This window comes from Nelumbo nucifera, chromosome 2 (assembly GCF_055504915.1).
Source record: "Nelumbo nucifera cultivar China Antique chromosome 2, China Antique-T2T, whole genome shotgun sequence".
NCBI lineage: Eukaryota > Viridiplantae > Streptophyta > Magnoliopsida > Proteales > Nelumbonaceae > Nelumbo > Nelumbo nucifera.
In genome coordinates this window covers 48559696-48579526 of record NC_142650.1, presented here as the reverse complement: position 1 = coordinate 48579526, position 19831 = coordinate 48559696, and the positions used below count along the sequence as shown (strand labels likewise).

Genomic DNA, 19831 nt, shown 5'->3' with positions numbered 1-19831 from the left:
ATGGCCTATCTTCCAATGGGACGTGAAATCGGCATTTTTGCATGGTGATCTGCATGAACAGGTATTTATTGATCAACCTCCTGGTTATGTGAAGTTTGGAAGTGAACATAAGGTTTATAAGCTAAAAAAAGGCGTTATACGGGCTAAAACAAGCACTACAGGCTTGGTATAGTCGTATTGATGCTTATTTTTTAAAGGTGGGATTTATAAAAATGTCCATACGAGCATACACTTTTTATTAAAATTGGTGATGGAGGAAAATTTCTCTTTGTGAGCTTGTACGTGGATGATCTTATTTACACTAGAAATGATAGGGTCATGTTTGACAAATTTAAGAAGTCTATGATGGTGGAATTTGATATGTCTGATCTTGGAATGATGCACTATTTTTTTGGTATTGAAGTGATTCAGTCTGCTGCTGGTAATTTTATTTCTCAAAAGAAGTATGTGCAAGAAATTTTAGACAGATTTCAAATGAAGAACTGCAATTCTATTAGTACACCAACTGAAGTGGATCTGAAGCTCATGAAAGATTCTGAAGGAAAAAAGGTTGACAACACTCTTTTTAAGCAAATTGTGGGAAGTTTGATGTACTTGACAGCAACAAGGCCAGATATCATGTATGCTGTGAGTCTCATTAGTAGGTACATGGAGCGTCCAAAAGAAATACATCTTCTAGCAGCCAAGAGAATCTTTCAATACTTGCAAGGAACCGCTGAGTATGGGTTGTTCTACAAGAAGGGTGAAAAGTCAGATTTGTTTGGTTTTACAGACAGTGACTATGCAGGTGATCTTGATGATAGAAAGAGTACGTCTGGTTATGTATTCATGATGGGTTCAGCAGTTGTTTCCTGGTGTTCAAAGAAGCAACCAATTGTTACTTTATCAACAACTGAAGTTGAGTTTGTGGCTGCAACTGCATGTGCTTGTCAAGCTATTTGGTTGAGAAAAATTCGTGAGGAGCTGCACTTCAAGCAACGAGAACCTACTCCAATTTTTTGTGACAATACCTCAGCAATCAAACTCTCTAAAAATCATGTTCTTTCCTTTGAATTATTCGGGTGAAAAGTGAAAACATCATTCATTCTCTCTCTTTTATCAACACCAAAAAAGATGAGGAATACAATAATTTATACCAACAAATGAACAAAGCATACATGCATGTTCTATATTAATTTCTCTGGTTTCTTTTCGGATTCATAGCTTGGAATATTACCCATATAGAACCTAAACTAAGCCACCTAAACCATTAATACCCCGTTTGATTTGTGGAAATAGGGGTCTGGAATTGGAATTGGAATGGGCTATTTCCATTCCAATTGTTTAATTAGGTGGAATTGGAATTCCATTTCTGTTCCTACTAGAATGGCATTTCTTCATTTGGGGGAATGGCCATTCCCTGCCCCTCCCATGAAAATAAAATTTCATTTTTACTGATTCCAATTTCATCCCCATCATTATTTGAACCAAACAGACTATGGGAATAGACCATTTTGATTTTGATTTCAAAAGATTTTGATTCTAATTGTAATTCCAATTCCAACCACGGACCAAACAGACCCTAAGTTTCTATCCCTAAAATGTCTCTGCACTTGTCTTAAAGCCTCCATCCACTTTAAACCTTTACCCCCCCTCTGCCCTAATTCTTGTAATTCTATGTTTACTGTTGTTCATGTTATGCTAGAGTCCAGCCTGGTAGTGTCTTTGAGATTAATCTCAGAACACCCATATCTAGGGGTGCTCAGGGTTCGGGTAACCAAATCATGGGCCATTTTTTTGAATTGAACCAGTAATATTGGTTTTTGGAAAATCGGTAATCACAATTGAACCGAAACCAGTCGGTTAATCGGTTGATCGATTTGGTTCACTGGTTTTTTGGTTGTTTAGTTTTTATAATATATATTATAGAAATATATATAAATATAAAATAAAACATTATAAATATATAATATTATATTTTAAATAATAAATAATATATTATAAATATATATTTATATATATATAATGCATATTTATTAATTTATAATATATAAAATTATATAATATACATAAATATATATAAAATATATAGAAAAACATGTATACTGATCAGTTCGATTAACCGCCGGTCTTTTATATTGATTAACCAAAACTGAACCAATGATTCGGTTTCGGTCGATTCGGTTTTTCAAATTTTTTTGCTCACCCCTACACATATCTATCCTACGTTATATATAATTTGGGACTTTATGTTTTATTGGCAGATTATCATCTGGAGATCTTCCCCTTCTCAATTCTAGCAAATTAAAAAGTTGATTGGTTGCAACAGTCAGCAACGTCAATAGCCAGCTGAAATTTCTGTCACTTTTGAATTTCCTTTATTAATGTAAGCTGGTAGGGGTGTTTTGGTTTTTGGATATTCAGCAGTCCAAGATTTCTTAATTCCATATCTAACTTTTATGTATACTTCATAATTTTCAACTTGAATCTCTATCTTATTTTAGTGTAATTCTACTTTCTTCAAATTTCCCTTAAGCTTTCTTTATTCTATTTTTGAGTTTTTGTTCTATACTTACTATACCTTTTATTTTTGACGGTCCAACAAGCTAGTGCGCCTCAAGCAAATAAAGTAGGAAGTGAATTTTAGATCTCTCTCTAAATTTGGTAAACAAGTCTGAGATACATAACATAAGAAACCAAAATATAAAAAACAAAAGAATAGATATCCTTGTAATTTCTTATGGGCTGGACTTTTATGTAATCAGTCTAAGGACGGGGTTTGGGCCACCCACTTTGCAATACAGTGGGCTCTCAGGCCACTATCTTGACAAATTGGGCTGGACTTATTAGTGAAAGACCAAACATGATGCGGAGTGTGGATATCGGGCTCGTGGGGTTTCTGGGTGAACGGGTGAAGCACTGCATTGAGTTGGATCATGGATCATGAATGTGGTCTGACCGGGACAGGCAAGGCAATTAGCAGGACCTGGTGTTTTCAGGTTTTATCAGTTTGTATTACTCCAGTCCAGAATATGACTTTGGCTGCTATGAAGAGGAGACATGTTGGCCAATTTGACCAGTAAATCACAGGATTAATGTACTCTCATCTCAAATTTGGTGAATTGTATAAACACCATCATCATACTGAGCTGCTGCTTCTTTTTCTCTCTCTACACAAGATGAGATGATCATTTTAATCTTTTTGCTAGGCGGCCGGCTCTGAGGTTACGTGTTCCAATTATTGTCCTATTTTTTGGCCTTACAATAATTATTGTCCTCGATTGTGTCGAGAACACTTATTTTGATCGTTTCCCGTTGGCATTTTATTAGGATGCTGATTCCAGGAAGTTTCTCTCTCTTTCTCAGAAAAGAGATAAGAGATGCTGCGCGCACAAACGCTGTACCAAAATTGATGAGCACAAAAGTTACAAGAAAAATGGTGAGCATACTACTGATTTTACTTATGATCCTTACAGGTTACTAATCCATCTTATACCACAAATTAAGAATAACAATTGAAGGGCCCACTTGGAATGACAATACCCACTTAGCAAGTCTACAAATTTCACCTCCACATATTCACTTATGGCCTGATGAAATGAATACATGAAATCATGCATGACCAATGAAGAGGGTCTCTTATCTAATGAACGTGCTCAACATCTACATCACACGAACGAACCTTCCACATATCAGTGAGGGGGCAGAGGGAGAGGAGGAAGGGGCGCGCTTGGGCCCGGTTGTTGGGTGAATCCTTCGGTTTTTCTTGTTGTGTGTTTGGTTTGAAGGGAAAAGTAGGAAAAGAAAGAGAAAGGTAGAAAAACTTTTACAAATCTTGCATAGATTTTTCTCCCTTTCCCTTTCTTTCCTTTCCTTTTCCTTCAAACCAAACATAAACTTGGAATTTGGCTGTCGTTCCCCGGTTCATGGTTTCCAGTGGGATATTTACTATGTTTTGTTGTAGGCTGAATTTAGTGTTGCTTACACGTATGGCTGTAAAGCTTTTTTAGTTTTGTTTAGGTTCCGAGCTTTTCTGAGCCAATCTGTTAGCTGTTGGCTAGTGTCGCTGTAAATTCTCTTTTTTCTTTTAATAATTTTTTTTTCCTTTTATTCTTCAAAGAAAAAAACAATCTTCCACATATCAAGATTAGGCCCAACAGCCAAACAATTCCTTTCTTCTGGGGAAATTTGGATGGCTATTTTATAAGGGTGATGTACTGGTTTGAAGGTCCAAGCCCATTCAAGGCGCAGCCTCTGTCATTCTTCCAGGTGTAGGGCCTGCGATGGATGGACGGTTGGATAAGCCACGTGGCATAGAAGAAGAAAAGTCTTTTAGAGAGGAAGCTGAAGTGAGAACTGATATGTTAGAAGTGCGATGCACGTGGTAGGTCACACCAACCATGACCATAAGATGTGCCTCTCTGTATCAGTTGTCACTTCTGCTTACGGAGTGGACTTGAATTGCAACAAAGTGTACAGTCTTGGGTCCATGACATCGTGGTCCTGATCCAGGCAGCCAGTGGTTTGGGTTCTCTGGTCCATCAAATGTTTTTCCAGTAGCTGTGAAATAAAGCCCATATGTGATATGCCTGAAAAAATGAAAACCAAAAACAGAAAAAGGAAGGTTCTTGCAGTGAAAATTTAAACTACATACAAATTTTTAACCTTGTTCAATTTTATATTCATTTGTTTGTGGCTATGCTTTGTATTTTTACTTGGTGCAAAATTTGTTCTTTTTATCTCGTTTAGAATGGCATAAATTTTGCATTCCAAAAACTGATGCAAAATTTCCACCACTTTCCTTTTACCTTAGTTTTATTTCATATTAAAGTTGAGGACCATATCATTTTCCTTCCTATTTTATTTCTTACAACCAAGGTTCAAAGTATCGATACGATACGATCGTATCGGTACTTAAAAATGGCCGAAACTTTATTTTTTTAGTTTTTTTTCTTTTTCACATTTTGTTTTTTTTTTGGGAAGCTTTTAACATACTTTTTATTATTAAAAAAAAAATTGGGGGTACCATATCTTTTTCAAAAGATACGATATGATACGCCCCGTATCGGGCGTAACGTATCGATATTTTGAACCTTGCTTACAATCAAACAAGACAAAGTCAAAACATATTTTGGTAAAAAGATAAAATCAAATATGAGATAAAAGTACACGAAAATTTACATTTAGTCTATTTGCACTCCCTCTGCACTAATGAAAATGAAATTCACACTGCATGCAGACAATCAGAGCCTAAAAGAAGAGAGAAGTCCGAACTCTCCAAATCAACTCAACTCTGAATCTTATGGCTCTGTTTGGTTTAAAAGAAAAAATAGGGAAAGGAAAGAAAATGTAAGCAAATCTTTACAAACGTTGTATAATTTTCTTATGTTTCCCTACCTTTTCCATCAAACCAAATATCACCTATATGTAAATTGTGAACTTCAACAGTCCAACTAAGTATGGGTCTTTCTCTTATTTACAAACTATTCGTTACAGTAATGAATAGGGATTCAAATGGATCCTTCTATGTCCAATCCAATTCACTCCAACTTGATTTGTTTTAAATTAAGATATACGTTTATCTATTAGTAAAGTTGGTTTGAATGTTGTGATTTTAATAAAAAGAACCATTCAAATAATAAATATCAAAAATATTTTTAATTCATTTTATTAATTACATATAACATTTTGATTTGATCGTTTTTAATTTATTAAAGCTGTGTTTGGGGGCTTCTAATAAGTGATTCTAGTGCACATTGCATTCAAAAAGCCTAAAACACTCCAAAATCACTCAGGATCTGCTCCCCGCAAATTATTTGGACATCTCTATCAATATAACACTATCGCTGTGCATGTATATGGAATATCTCCTGAAAAGATAAATATTTTCAATGCACAGTTGTAATGTTGTATCGATAGGGATGGGGAAACTAGTTGGCAGCAGATAGAAAGCCCCCAAAATAATATTTGGTAGAAAAGCTGCAAACGGGCTTTTCTTTTGGACCCAATATCCCATACTGCTAGCTTTTTACGTTTGTGAAAAGTGTGTTTTCATATTTTTCAGAAAAAGAAAAACCCCGATAGAAAAATACCTCACCAAACGCACCCTAATATTCTTATTATAATTAGAATTCAATTCGAATCCTAATAAAGTAATCAAATTTGGATATCCAATCTGTTTGCACTTTGCAGTAGCCAGCTCTGACAGTCTAGTAACGAAACCCCAGTCCCCCACCCCACGTGTAGGTTGTCGTTTAATGCACATGCACGTTGCCATAATGTATGGGGGAAAGGAGAGGTCAAAGTAAAAGGTGACAAATCAAACTTGGAGTTTTGTAGATATAAAATCAAAGCTATAATTAAGGCGGTTCCAATCAAGACTTTTCTCCCGCAAGAGGACATCAGATCAGTAACATCAGTTCTTCCACCTTCACAAATCACAGAGTTGAAACTAGACCTGGCAATTGGGTTGGGTGGGTTCGGTTCGGATTGGGTTAAGTTATTTTGTTGATTTCGGGTCGGGTTGAATTTCGGGTTGGATGATTAAATGCTAGACCCTAACTTTAAATGTTCGGATTATGATTGATCCATGGGTTAATTTGGGTCAATAATTGAAATTTAAAAAATAACGAAATTTATATAAAAATGTCAAAATTAAAAAAATTAATCTTAAAATTCCAAATATAAAATAAAAATGTTGAACATTTAACAATTTAAAGAGTAAACAATAAAAAGTAAAGACTAAATCGAAAAAATTAAAGAGTGGAAAATTTTAATAATACATAAATAATCCTAATTAAACTTGACAATCGGGTCAACAGGTTGATCCATGACCCAACCCAACCTAACCCAGTTTTTTTCAGGTTGGGTCAAATCGGGTCATTTTCACATTCGGGTAGTTAAATATGAGACTCTAACCCTATTTTTTTTCGGATTGAGTTAGATCGGATTTGCAGGTTGGGTCAATTTTTGCGAAGTCTAATTGACACAGACACATGGACATCGACAAAATGCTTTTATTAAGCAATTGTGTAAGCTAGCCACACACCTCGCTACTAATTTTACCTTCACAGAAGAAAATCATGGTCAAGACAGACCAAAACTGAATTATCGCATTTTAAAATTTGAAGACCAAAGCAACACTAGACAAGAATTTTCCTAATTAAAATTTCGTCATCATCATGATGGTTAATGAGGTTTCAACAGCTCGAGTTGAGAAGGACATCCAAATGGCAAAGTCCCTGGGTTTGCAGATTTGGGGCGGGGAGGAAGGGGCATGGCCAGTTGTTAGTCTCTCTTGGATCTGATGTTTGGATGAACCCTTCGATCGATGAAGACTCATGCGGATGAGAGTTTTTCTTGGAGTTTGGTTGTCGTTTCCTCGGTTTGGGGTTTCGACCGGGGATGTTTGTTCTGTTTTGTTTCAGGTTGGAAATAGCGTTGTTTACATGTTTGGTTTTAGAGCTTCTTGAGTTTTTGTTTGAGGTGCCGGTAGCTTTGTTGAGCCGCTCTGTTTGGCTACCTATTGTCGCTGTAATTACTTCTTTTTTGTTTAACAAAATTCTCTTTTTATTCTTACAAAAAAAAGATGGTTAATGAGGTAAACATCAAGTCATCAACCAGAATCGTGGAGCCTCAACACATAATTTGATAGATGAACTGAACAGTGAAATTGTCTAAACGTAACACGAACAGAGTTGTCATTAATCGTTACTAAGGCTGTCTTTCGTTGCAGTGCAAATTTATTTGCATTAATATAAATGTAAGGAGTGCAAATATAAAAAATGTAAATTCTTAATTAATTTTGTTTTGGATTTTATTTTATTCTATCTCTTGTCTTAATTTATTTTATTTGTACTGCAATCAAACAAAATAAACTAAAATTTAAAACAAAAATAAATCAAAATTTACACTCAAATAATTTGTACTGTCATGATTTTACATCAGTTCATGCAAGTATTAATTCAGTTGGAATCTCCTATTCACAAAATTCCTACCCAATTAATACAGTTGTATATTGGGAACGTCTCCCCATAAATGATAATCAGAGATATTCTTAATATACAATTAGTGACTTGAAAAGAACTTTCAGCCCTTAATATCCACCATGAAAAATTATTGTACCTACAATTTAGTAGGAGCCAACATTTTCTCGAGATAGCTGCAAGTATGGTTTGTGGGTAAGAGATCTAAAATGCATATCAACCATATATGATATTTGGATTTAACTTTTATGATTTGTGTATAAGTCAAAGCAAGTATCTACCATATATTATAGTTATAGGTTATATTAATGTAATACATTAAGGTAGGTCGCCCTTCCAATATTGATTAAGAATCAAGCAAAATCTCACTGGATCTGTAGGGGTATAGTGAAGTAGAGACCATAGCATTTAATGAAGGCGTCAAATGTGGGGTAGAACATGAATCTTACCAAGTCATAATTGAAAATAATGCTCAATTAATACTTGTAAAGCAAAACCATCCTGCCAAGGAGTCTAAATCTCCTATTAACAAAACACATTCCAACACCTTACCAACATGATTTGATACCACCTATCTCATATATGGCAAATCCTACTTTTATGGTGGTTTCCAGTCTCATGGTTGAGATGTACCGTATCAGGTTATGTTGATAGGGTGTTGGCAGGAAATCCCATCTCCCTGCTGAGATCAAATACCTACATCATCACTTGCTGTCTGCACCCCAACAATGCATGCGCAGCTTTACTACTCTTATATTCCAAATTTTCAATCAAGGGCTAGCTCTTAATATTTGATAATTAAGAAAGGGAGGTTCATCACTTGTGTGTGGATGTTACATTGGAACAATGGACACACCTTCTCTCTCCAACCCCTTGCTTGGAGCATGGATTCAGTCCTGCCAAAGCCATCATCATACCGTCTTCATAGCCCCTTGCAACTGTGTATTGAGAATATCTCAACATGAACAACAATATATAAATATAGAGATATTTTCAATGCATGACTGCAAAAGGCTGCTAGAAGGGTGTGAGGTCAGACCAAGTGCAAATTCCCTTGCTCGATGCCGATATTCCTTCTCCCGCCTCCTCTTTTCAATCACATGATGTTAATTAATACAAATGCCAACATATGAATGGTTCTCTAAAAAAGGACTCTGGATCTCATGCCCATGATAACTCTGCCCATATCTATCCATAACACACTATTCCCGTAGATTGAGAATATCTCTCTTTGCATAATATTATGTAGGAGGATGAGATATTCTCCATTTGTGACTGTGATGTTATGTTGGTAAACGTGGGCAGAATTTATGTGAACAGGAGATCCAGATTCAAAAATAAAAAAAAAAGGGTTTGAACTTGTTATTTTTCGTGAAATGTGAGAACTTGTTATTTTCGTGAAATGTGAGTTGTGAATAAAGCAGAGAGATAAGGGCCAGCACAAGATGCCTATATATAATGTACCGTATGAGTTATGGCATCCCCAAATTAGTGGCCCAAGTTTTGACGACATGCTCAATTTTGGTTCCTCTATAGTCTAAATTTCTCCGGTCTCCATCATTTGTGAAGATGTTAAAACCGCAATGTGTTAATCTGAATTTCATGACGTGAGTTATGCATAGCCACAATATATATGTGCACAATAAAAGAAAAGGGGGGCATCGCTATCGCTCACGATTCTGGTTAATAAAAAAAGTAAACCAAGTGATAGGGTGGATGGCACTAGTCTCTCCCTCTGCCAATAAAAAATGCCCATCAAATCATCATCATCAGTCGCACATTGATTGGCATTTTGTTTTGCATATGCAAACGCTAATTGTCCTTTAATAATTTACTCTTTACAATAATTTAAGCTACTTAAAAGTTTAATGATTGGGCCTTAACGCCAGCCTGTGCACCGTTGTCTCCACCCCACACAGATTAGATATGTACATAAAGCGAGAGAGATTTCTTGACAAGAACACAAGCTTTCCTGTTTTTCTTTTTTTTTTTTTTTAGAATTAACTGTGTAGTTATTTAGACCAATTTTTTGACAGCTTTCACTTTTCAAAATAACAATAACTTTTCAAATTTGGTGTCTTCCCTTCCGGAAGGAACAGAGATAAATTATTGTACGACTTGACACATGAAATCCAAACAAAAATCATCAGAACCGATCGAGCAGACCCGCACCCTCTCCACCTCCAGAGTCCAGACTTTGGCCTGGCCATCGTTCCAAAATCGAAACACACACATACGCACATATACATACGAAGCGGCGCAGAGCAAGCATCCATCACAACTTCCGCCTTTTAGCTGGAGTTCACCTTTCTACAGTTCACTCGGATCTGTCCCTTCTTTCCAGTCAGCGGCTTTATATTTCCCATTTTAATCATAGACTTGGCAAAAGCCGCTGAGAAAGCTTTGAAGTTGGTGCTGTAGGTCTTCACCAGTGAGTCAGTTGAGCCACCATTAAATAATTCCTGATCCGAGTGAAGGAGACCCTTTCTCTTCACTAAGTTGGTAAAATATACCGTATCGAAGAGTGACCGTGTGTGGTCTAGGGGAGCAAAATTGTTGTCACCTCCAGAGACGGGGCAAATTGCTTGTCTTGCACGAGCGTAGCTTGGATGGATGTTTGTGTCATTGTAAATGCGGCTTCTGAAGATAATGCACCGTGCTAAGCCGATTGTGTGTCCACCCGACAGCGCCACTAGGTCTTTTCTGTTCAGCCCTTGATTCTTAAAGTTACTGATGAGTGTGGAAAGGTTCGAAAATGGGGAGGGAAGGTTGACGGTAGCCAGGGTCCTGTTCGCAGTGGTCGAGTCTCTCCTCCCTAATAGCACCTTCCATGTTGGCCCACCTAGCTGCAGATGATGTTTCCAATACATTTTTCATGAGTATATATAGATCTAGTTTGATCAAACACTGTTAACCATGGATCTGATATATAGCTGGCTGAAGAAAAAAAAACAGAAATAATTGAAATAGTGAAGAGGTGTTCGATTTGTATTGTAGTTTTCAAAGTGGATAAAACAGAATATTTTCTTCAAAGACGATGACCAAGAACATTTAAGCTAAAATCAAGTATTGCCATTTCAAAAATGGCAATAGGGAGACCAATGAATCCAGTAGAAGTGTTTCAGATGTTGTCATTATTGTTGTAAACAACTGTTAATTTGATCATATATATATATAGAAAGCATTTCATCTCTAATTGGAAAAACAGAATTCATAGTTATAGAATGGTATGTAACTTGTGACTGAAGAACATTTGATACCCACCGCAACCACAGAGTCGCGAGCTGCAACAGCCAAAATATCCGCGCAGGACACGACTGGACCTCCGCAAGCTTTGTCTACGGCAGATTTAATTTTATCGACGACATTGAATCCTCTAACAGAGTTGTTATTGGGAGGAGCAGTCTTCTCGCTAAGAAAACTGGAAGTGCGATCTAGCAGAATTGAAGCATCACAACCCTACATAACAACAAAGAGGATAAGTAGAGTTGTATATATATGCAGGAAGACATATGCCACCCCCAAACCATGATTACTGTGGAATACATAGCAACATTGTATCTTATATATATAGCGTAACAGTTTCATAATTCTTACATTAACGAAGCAATCATGGAAATGAAGACGAAGCAATGAAGCACCCATGCGAGTCTCCTTCTTCACAGCTTCCTCTACGATTTTCTTAATGGTTGGCAAGGCCTGGGGACATACTTTATTGTAGAAAGTTGGTGAGAGATTTGCAGAGAAAGCTGCGGTTGCTAGAGCAACCATGATCAAAACACGCAGGTACATCATGCTACGTGAAGCCATATCTCTTGCTTAAGGCTCGATGGTTCGACGATGCGCTTGTCTTTGAGTCTTAAAATGCCATTGCTATTTATAGATAAAAGGATAAGCGGGAGAGAGAGAGAGGATGCATATACTTGAATCTGCATTTGGGTTAATTATGCCACCTGGTTTGCTTTTCAACCAAGTACACGTGGCAAACCAAACTAGAAGCAGCTAGTTGGAGCAATGCATGTAACGCCTCAGTTACACCAAATATTAATATACTAAAATATTATTAGAACCATGGTAATATTCTTGGGATCGATTAAAGGTAGCTATCGTTCCTATCATTAAGCAGCTTTATTAATTTGGGGACGAGGGTGGGGTTGGGTTGGGGGTAGCGACTAGCTGTAGGTGGTCTAATGGAGCTGAATTTTACTATAAATGATGATTGATGAATGTGCATATATCCCATCAATCACCAAGGACCATGTAATCTGATCTATACCCTGTAGGGAGTGCTTGTAGCTAGCCAGGAAAATTAAGCAGATGAGATGGTGAGGTGACTTGCTGCTGGAAAACAACTGAAGGAGACGGCCAACCACTCTTGGCGCTTTGTATAATTAATGCTTCAATTATTATTTTATTTCTTTAATACTTATTGCGTTATTTTTTTGAGGGAGCCAAAGGAAGGAAGATTGATTGGTATTGGAATTTACGTGTATGAAATGATGAAGAGTCCTCCTATATTCTCAAGTTCTGAACTAAAAGACACATAGGCAAGGTCTAGCCATCCAACCCTAGTTAATGGTCAATCAATGAAATCGTTTACTACTTTTTTCATTGGACAATAGTGATATAGTGATTTGAGTGTAAAATCTATTTTACTTTTATTTTAAATTACATATGAATTGTAAGATAAAGCAAAATCCAGAGCCAAGGAATAAATCATTTTTTTTTAACATTTGCACTCTCATCGGATTGATCACATGCAAATTTTGAATTGATTTTTCCCCTTTGAAAAGGCGTTGCTATTAATATATTACAGTAAGCATTCAGAATTAAGATTGACACAATGAGAAAAAAATGAATCGATTAAACCCCTTGGTTAAATTACTGACGATATATTCATATTACAGAGAGAGAGACAGAAAGGCCGCCTTGCCCTTCCTACTGATCGATAAAGATAAAATGCCAACCTCTTTCTACAAGGACACAATGCCAACCTCTTTCCACAAGGACATGTATGGCTTGGCTTAACGCCGCCCTCTTACTTTAGGAGTCGAACGAATACAGAGGAAGACAGAGACTGGCCCCATTGGGGCCGGGGTAACCCTCCAAAACAACACAACTAAAAATATTCAACTAATTTGCAATAATATAGTACACCTTCTCTAATTTTTAATTTATTTTCGTGGCCTAACTTTGTAATATATCCCAACCACCTCACTTCTACTTGTCGACTCTCATCTCTCTGGCCAACTTGTTTCACTGCCTGTAAATCACATAAATTAGACTGACTGTTACTACCGGCCGGATTATGTGCATACGGATCGATCTCAGTAATACATCCGTTTATAAAGCAATAAAACCCGGATCCACCCAAACTTCCTCCAATGTTATAATATTTATATACTAAATTAATTAAACATGGGTTTGGATATCATGTTTTTATAAAAAATGCGATGTTCCAAATCTATTATATATTGAACCGGTGACCCAAACTTCTCTGCCTTGTGTTTTTCTTAAACTGTTTTGCTCATTTCACTGGGTGAATTGTCCCGTTCGCTGAAGCGACCAATCTGCTACCACTCTAACTTTCTCAGTAGACATCTGGTTCATGTATTCAGAGATGTAAAATTGTAGTCTGATCATGTATGGTTATTTTTAGCTGATTTAACTGATGGCATTCAATATATATATATATATATATATATGTATATACATCAGGTCTAATTTTAGACCAACTCAGATCATGTAATAGGTAACCGGTCCTGAGCCAACCGGGCCGGTGACAGCCCTATATATAAAATCCATACAAATTAGAAAATAAAGAATTATCGCGGATAATGTGTCCATACATGTAGAGACAATTAGTTAAACGATTATTGTGTCCCAGACTCCCCACAACGTAAAAGCAAAGCTTAAAAAGCAAGATATGTCCTCCAACCCATGTTACTTCGTTTTTATTGTTTGTGTCGTTTATATATCATGTCTTGTCTCCCTCTTCGATATCGTCGGAAGGAGCAACTGTTATGACGATAAGACTTGGTCTTTGTAGTAATAAATATAAAACAACAACCTACACTTGATCTTTGTTTATAATATAAGTTCGTACCATGCATGCATGGGATGGCACAGCCTAACTAATTAATTAACCTTGTTGACCAACCGACATTGATATTTCAATATTTTTATATAAAAAATCATTATATAATCTGCAAACCAAGTGGATGATTATCACATTTTCAAAATTTCTTTTTTTATTCTTTTAGATATTTATCTTCATTTTACTTTCCTTTAAAAATAAGGGTCTGTTTGGTTCACAATTGAAATCAAAATTAGAATCTGAATGGTCCATTCCCATATTTTGTTTTGTTCAGATAGAAATCAGAATATAAATTAGAATCAGCAATAATGGGATTTCATTCCTAAGAAAAAGTCAGGGAATGGCCATTCCCTCAAATGGGGAAATGCCATTCCAGCAGGAATAAAAATAGGATTCTATTTCCACTCAACCAAACAATAAGAATTGAGATAGCCCATTCTGATTCCGATTCCAAAACCCTATTCCCATAAACCAAACGGGCCTAATATACAATCCCTAATTCCCTACTGCGGAGTGAGGTGATGAACAAAACAATACAAAACAGTCTCTATCTCATGGACAATTCCATAAGAGACTAGATCGAGTAAGCTGGGAGACCAAGAAAAATGGTAACCTTATGTCTACTACTTCAGTGCGAAACGATTGATAGAGACATACTACCGAGTCCATGTATCGCTATTCGCTAGTCTACCACACCCTTGGACCATGCTTGTGTCTCTCGCACCCACGCTTTTTAAGAAAAAAAAAAAGTAAGAAAGCAACAAAAGAGCTACCCGCTGTATGTCAATTTCTTCAAAATAATTCAAGATCCAAATGATGCACAAGTGTCTTGTATTAGAAGGAACATATTGCAAACAAAGCATCGAGGAACCTGATTTCATGAATTTAGTAGGGTGATTTTTGCAAGGATTCTTCGGTGGATCGGGTGAAGGCACAAATTACCAAACTTTTTATCTTTTCTTGCTTTCTTTTACAACATTATAGAAATGTTCATAGCATGTGGTGTTTTTTTTTTTTTAATTTTTTAAAGAAGTTAAGTTATGAGCAAATGATTTATTTTAAAATGTGGTTTGAATTTTGATTAAAATAGAACATGGGATCACCATGCTCCGGTTGGCACAGCAGGTCCACCTAGTCCTGTCCCGAGCAGCACCATACCTGGGCCAAGGATTTTGTGTACAGGCGTAGCTGGGCCTTCGCTTGGTAGTGAAGAATAGAAGAAGTTTGGACAGCAAGTGATTTTGCGTGTAGCAACCTTAAGCTTGTTTTGAGCCCGCCCCACCATTCTTCATCCAAACCATATCCATGGAATAAGTTTGGACCCAAAGGGCCTTAGTGCCTTACCACACGTTTAATATTTGCTATTCTTTTTTTTTTTGTTTGTTTGTTTTTTTAATAAAAGTGAAAGTTTTGACCCGCATTATAAATGGATATAACACCAAGAGTAACTAATGGGTAATCAGAAGGGCTCAATCAGTCAATTGGTAAGTCTTTGGAGACGTGAGATCATATCCTGCCATTACCGGGGTTGGGGTGGTTATGAGTTTTGGGGACGAGCTACAACTTTATCTAACGCCATGAAGCCAAAATGAGAAAAGAAACAGTGAAATATATAGGGCCATTGGAAGGGTCAGATGACGACTCTACGTTGTATTAATACTTTAATAGATAGGCCTTATAACAGTATTTGTGCATTTATGCGATCGGGCAGGGCTTATCACCTATGGTAAGAAGGCTAAAGGCTGGGCTTATCACCTATGGCCCAGATCAGGTTCACGGCATAGAGACCTAGGATAGTGAGATTCTCCGTACTACTCTCTTCTTTTGTTAGCAACTTTTGACTAAGTGTGATATGGGAACGTTGATATGCTGAATAAATCTGTTGGCCAAAATATGCTCAATACGTACTTTGTCTCCTAATTTTACATGTCTAACGATGGAAACGTGGGGTTAAACCATGGCCGCTTCTGCGTGAGTCACCACGTCGGACTTCCAATGAATTTGTTTTTGCTGTATCGTATCACTTTGTTCCATCTATCTGATCATAAAAGTTAAAATTGAAAAAAAGAAAAAAAAAAAAACAGCAATACAATTGCTTCTTCGTCTTGCTCAGATTCAGAAATATAGATTACAGAAGTCAGAAGTGATCATCAAAATGGGCTTTGCATTTGTTGGGAGTACCGGTATTCATATTGTATTGGATCATTTAGATACGAATGCAGATACATATACATTTTAGAAACACATTGATACCAACAAAAAAATATGAAAATGCTTTAATACGCTAAAGAATGTGTATAAATTCTACAAATAAATTAATGACGTTATATTCAAAATCAAAATAACCATAATTAATAGGGAAAATTCCCGAAAGGTAACCTGTACTTTAGGTTTAGTGCCAATTTAGTATCCGAACTTTAAAACGCAACAATCTAGTATCCAAACGTTCAAAATGTGACAGTTAAATACTTACCGTATATCACATGAGCTCATGTACGATTTAAGACTTTTGAAAATGTTAAAATTATTCTTAAAACTAAAATACATTGTTCATCTTCTTTAAACAGAGCCCAAGCTCTCTAACAGTCCAGACCATACGTTAAACGACAAATATTGTTGTGAGCGTTGCATCCCTTTTATTATCGTCGGTAATGGCTCCAATTGTCTTTTCGATGATTCTGGGTTTGAAGGTTGTGTTATTCTGAACCGGATTGACTTCCTAGAGTGGATCGAACCCGGCGTCTACAGAGTGGGAAGTGGTTACCAGTTCAATCGGTTAGGCGTGCAGTGCACTAATGAAGGATTTTCTGGTCTTGAATTTGCATCTGGAATTCCTGCTTGGAATTGTTTGTCAAGAGACCACACTAGTGAGGGTCTATGATCTTTTATATGTTTTTTATATAGGAGACTGTCGATGCCATTGATACAGTTGAGATCGTTACAGTGGATGGGAGGCATCAAATTTTGTACAAAGGTGATCTCGCCTTTGGGTACCGCATGTCACCCTTTCAAGCAATGCAATTGTGGCTGTAACATTTCGTCTGTTGCCTTTAGCATCAGCAAATGAGCGTCAACAGGCATACCTGTGAAAGTAACAATGATTTCAAATTTTACTTCTTGAATTCTTCATTGTTCTCCTCAGAGATGCCAATGGGATATGGTTTTACTTACAGGATGCGATGGTCTCAGCCTGTGCAGGAACGAACTACTGGATCGGTTTCAGAAATCCTCTTGGCATGGGAGTTTCAGCAGGGGAGCTTATTGACAAGGCTGGACTGAAAGGCTTCAGAGTTGGTAGTGCAGAGGTTTCTGAAGTTCATGCTAACTTCTTCATCAATACCAGCTTTAGGTGCCAGAACCATGAGGGTGTCAAATGGCAAAACGGCAACTGTTCCCCTAGAGAGAGGAGAAAAAAAGGAAGGAAGAATAATGGTCGTGGGGAGCACTATGCACCGCCGCTGTTCGAGAGCTTGAAGAGGATGAACAGTAGTTTAGGGCAACGAGAAACATTGAGTCATCAGTCTTTGAGTTAAACGCATCTCATCACTCATTAGCCTTCAAAGGAAAAACCCGGAAGGGCATTTCTTACACAGTTGTTGCTGATGGTTGATAAAGAAAATTAAATGACACTTGAAGGACATTTCTGTCTTTTCTCATGATACTTAACGACTGTTTAACGGTAGGTACTAAATTGTTGCATTTTAAAAGTTCGGGTACTAAATTGGCACTCAGCCTAAAGTAGAGGGTACCTGTTAGGAATTTTCCCTAATTAATATATAAATACATAGGAATTGCATATTCTAATGGTGTATGTGAAGAAATATATTGCAATTGATATAACAGGATACATAGAAATTATACAATTTTATTGATAGTGTATCAATCAAAAGTGCTTGAACATATTATATTTGTTTTTACAAATTAATACATGCACAAAGTTGTTATTATTATATTATTTTCTATTAAATTTGAAGGCACAAAACATATGCAACTATTAAATCCGAATTATTATATCAATTATTTCATATTTTACTATTTTTAATTTTAAACATTAACAAAAAATTCAATTAAAATTAATTCTCAAATGTTTGGTAAACAACATTTTTACAATTTTAACTTAAAATATGTCAAATATATTTAAATTTCTAAGATACATGTCACAACTCACATGCAAATTGATATTTTTTAATTACTAAAAGAATTATTCCATTAATAATATTTTTATTTATATAAATTTTATGAAATAAAATAATCATTTTTTGTTATGAAAGTATATTAGCCAATTTGAAAAATTCCATTTATATTATATTCTCAAATATTTGGTAAATAATATTTTTATTTCAGTAAATAATAAACATGTTGCTATTTAATGAAAATTAGAATATTAATTAATAATTTATAAAATTTATGATACACATCATGTTCAAATTTACAAATTGTAAGTATTAAGACAATTATTCTAATATTTAAATTTTAAGTATTAAGAAAATTATTCTAATATTAGTATTTTTATTTGTATAAATTTATTGACATTAAAAGTTTAAAACCACTTTTTGATATAAATGTGGATTTATAAATTTATTGCATTAGTTTATAAAATAGTAATTTTGAATAATATTTTTTCATCTTTAGTTGAAGTTGTTGAACATAAATATATATTATTTATTTGGATTACATTTACATGTTTAGATAAAATTTATTTTATTTATAGTGCATATGCCAAAAAGTCTAGGCATCAAATCACCCCGCGGCCAGCACTATTCGGATCTTTGAATCAGATTTGGATCACCCCTATCTGATCCGATATATATTATATATCTATAAATATAAACATATAGTACATATATGTTATTTATTTATTTATAAATATATTTCTTGTATTATATTTTTATAAATTTTTTATATCATTTTTTTATAAAAACATGTAAATATATGATAAAAATAATTAAAATATACTTGTATTTTTTGTTTTTACTTTATTTAAATTAGTATATTTTAATTTTCTTTTAATAATTTATTCATTTTTAAAGAAAACAAGTTGGATTGGATCATATCCGAAGATTCGACTTATGAATAGAATTTGAGTAAATCAAATCCTATCTGATTCGATTGGATCTTTAGATCCGATTGGGTCCAACATGAACAGTGTCAGATCAAATTCAAATATACATTGATCCGAATTCGATCCGATTACATCCCTAATTCAGGGGATATGGATTTAATTGTGATGTTTCCCATATCCCCTTACCCGATACCGATACGATACGCCCAACACAGAGCATATATGAAAAGGCATATTACCTGGAACTATATATTTATTTATTTATAAATATATTTCTTGTATTATATTTTTATAAATTTTTTATATCAATTTTTTATAAAAACATGTAAATATATGATAAAAATAATTAAAATATACTTGTATTTTTTGTTTTTACTTTATTTAAATTAGTATATTTTAATTTTCTTTTAATAATTTATTCATTTTTAAAGAAAACAAGTTGGATTGGATCAATATCCGAAGATTCGACTTATGAATAGAATTTGAGTAAATCAAATCCTATCTGATTCGATTGGATCTTTAGATCCGATTGGGTCCAACATGAACAGTGTCAGATCAAATTCAAATATACATTGATCCGATTACATCCCTAATTCAGGGGATATGGATTTAATTGTGATGTTTCCCATATCCCCTTACCCGATACCGATACGATACGCCCAACACAGAGCATATATGAAAAGGCATATTACCTGGAACTGGAACTGA

General features: G+C 35.4%; 1 protein-coding gene and 1 pseudogene across 1 annotated transcript; one reads left to right on the top strand and one right to left on the bottom strand.

Annotated features, from left to right (window-relative positions):
- Positions 1-345: 345 nt before the first annotated feature.
- Positions 346-1065, top strand: LOC109115040 (secreted RxLR effector protein 161 pseudogene; annotated as a pseudogene).
- Positions 1066-10007: 8942 nt separating this feature from the next.
- On the bottom strand, positions 10008-11833 carry LOC104602472 (peroxidase RIP1-like). The gene is made up of 3 exons (XM_010266167.3): positions 11562-11833; positions 11229-11423; positions 10008-10810 (listed from the first exon to the last, which is right to left on the bottom strand). The coding sequence occupies exons 1-3, from the start codon at positions 11772-11774 to the stop codon at positions 10256-10258; spliced, it is 963 nt and encodes a 320-aa protein (XP_010264469.1). The 5' UTR covers positions 11775-11833; the 3' UTR covers positions 10008-10255.
- Between the last annotated feature and the right edge of the window lie 7998 nt (positions 11834-19831).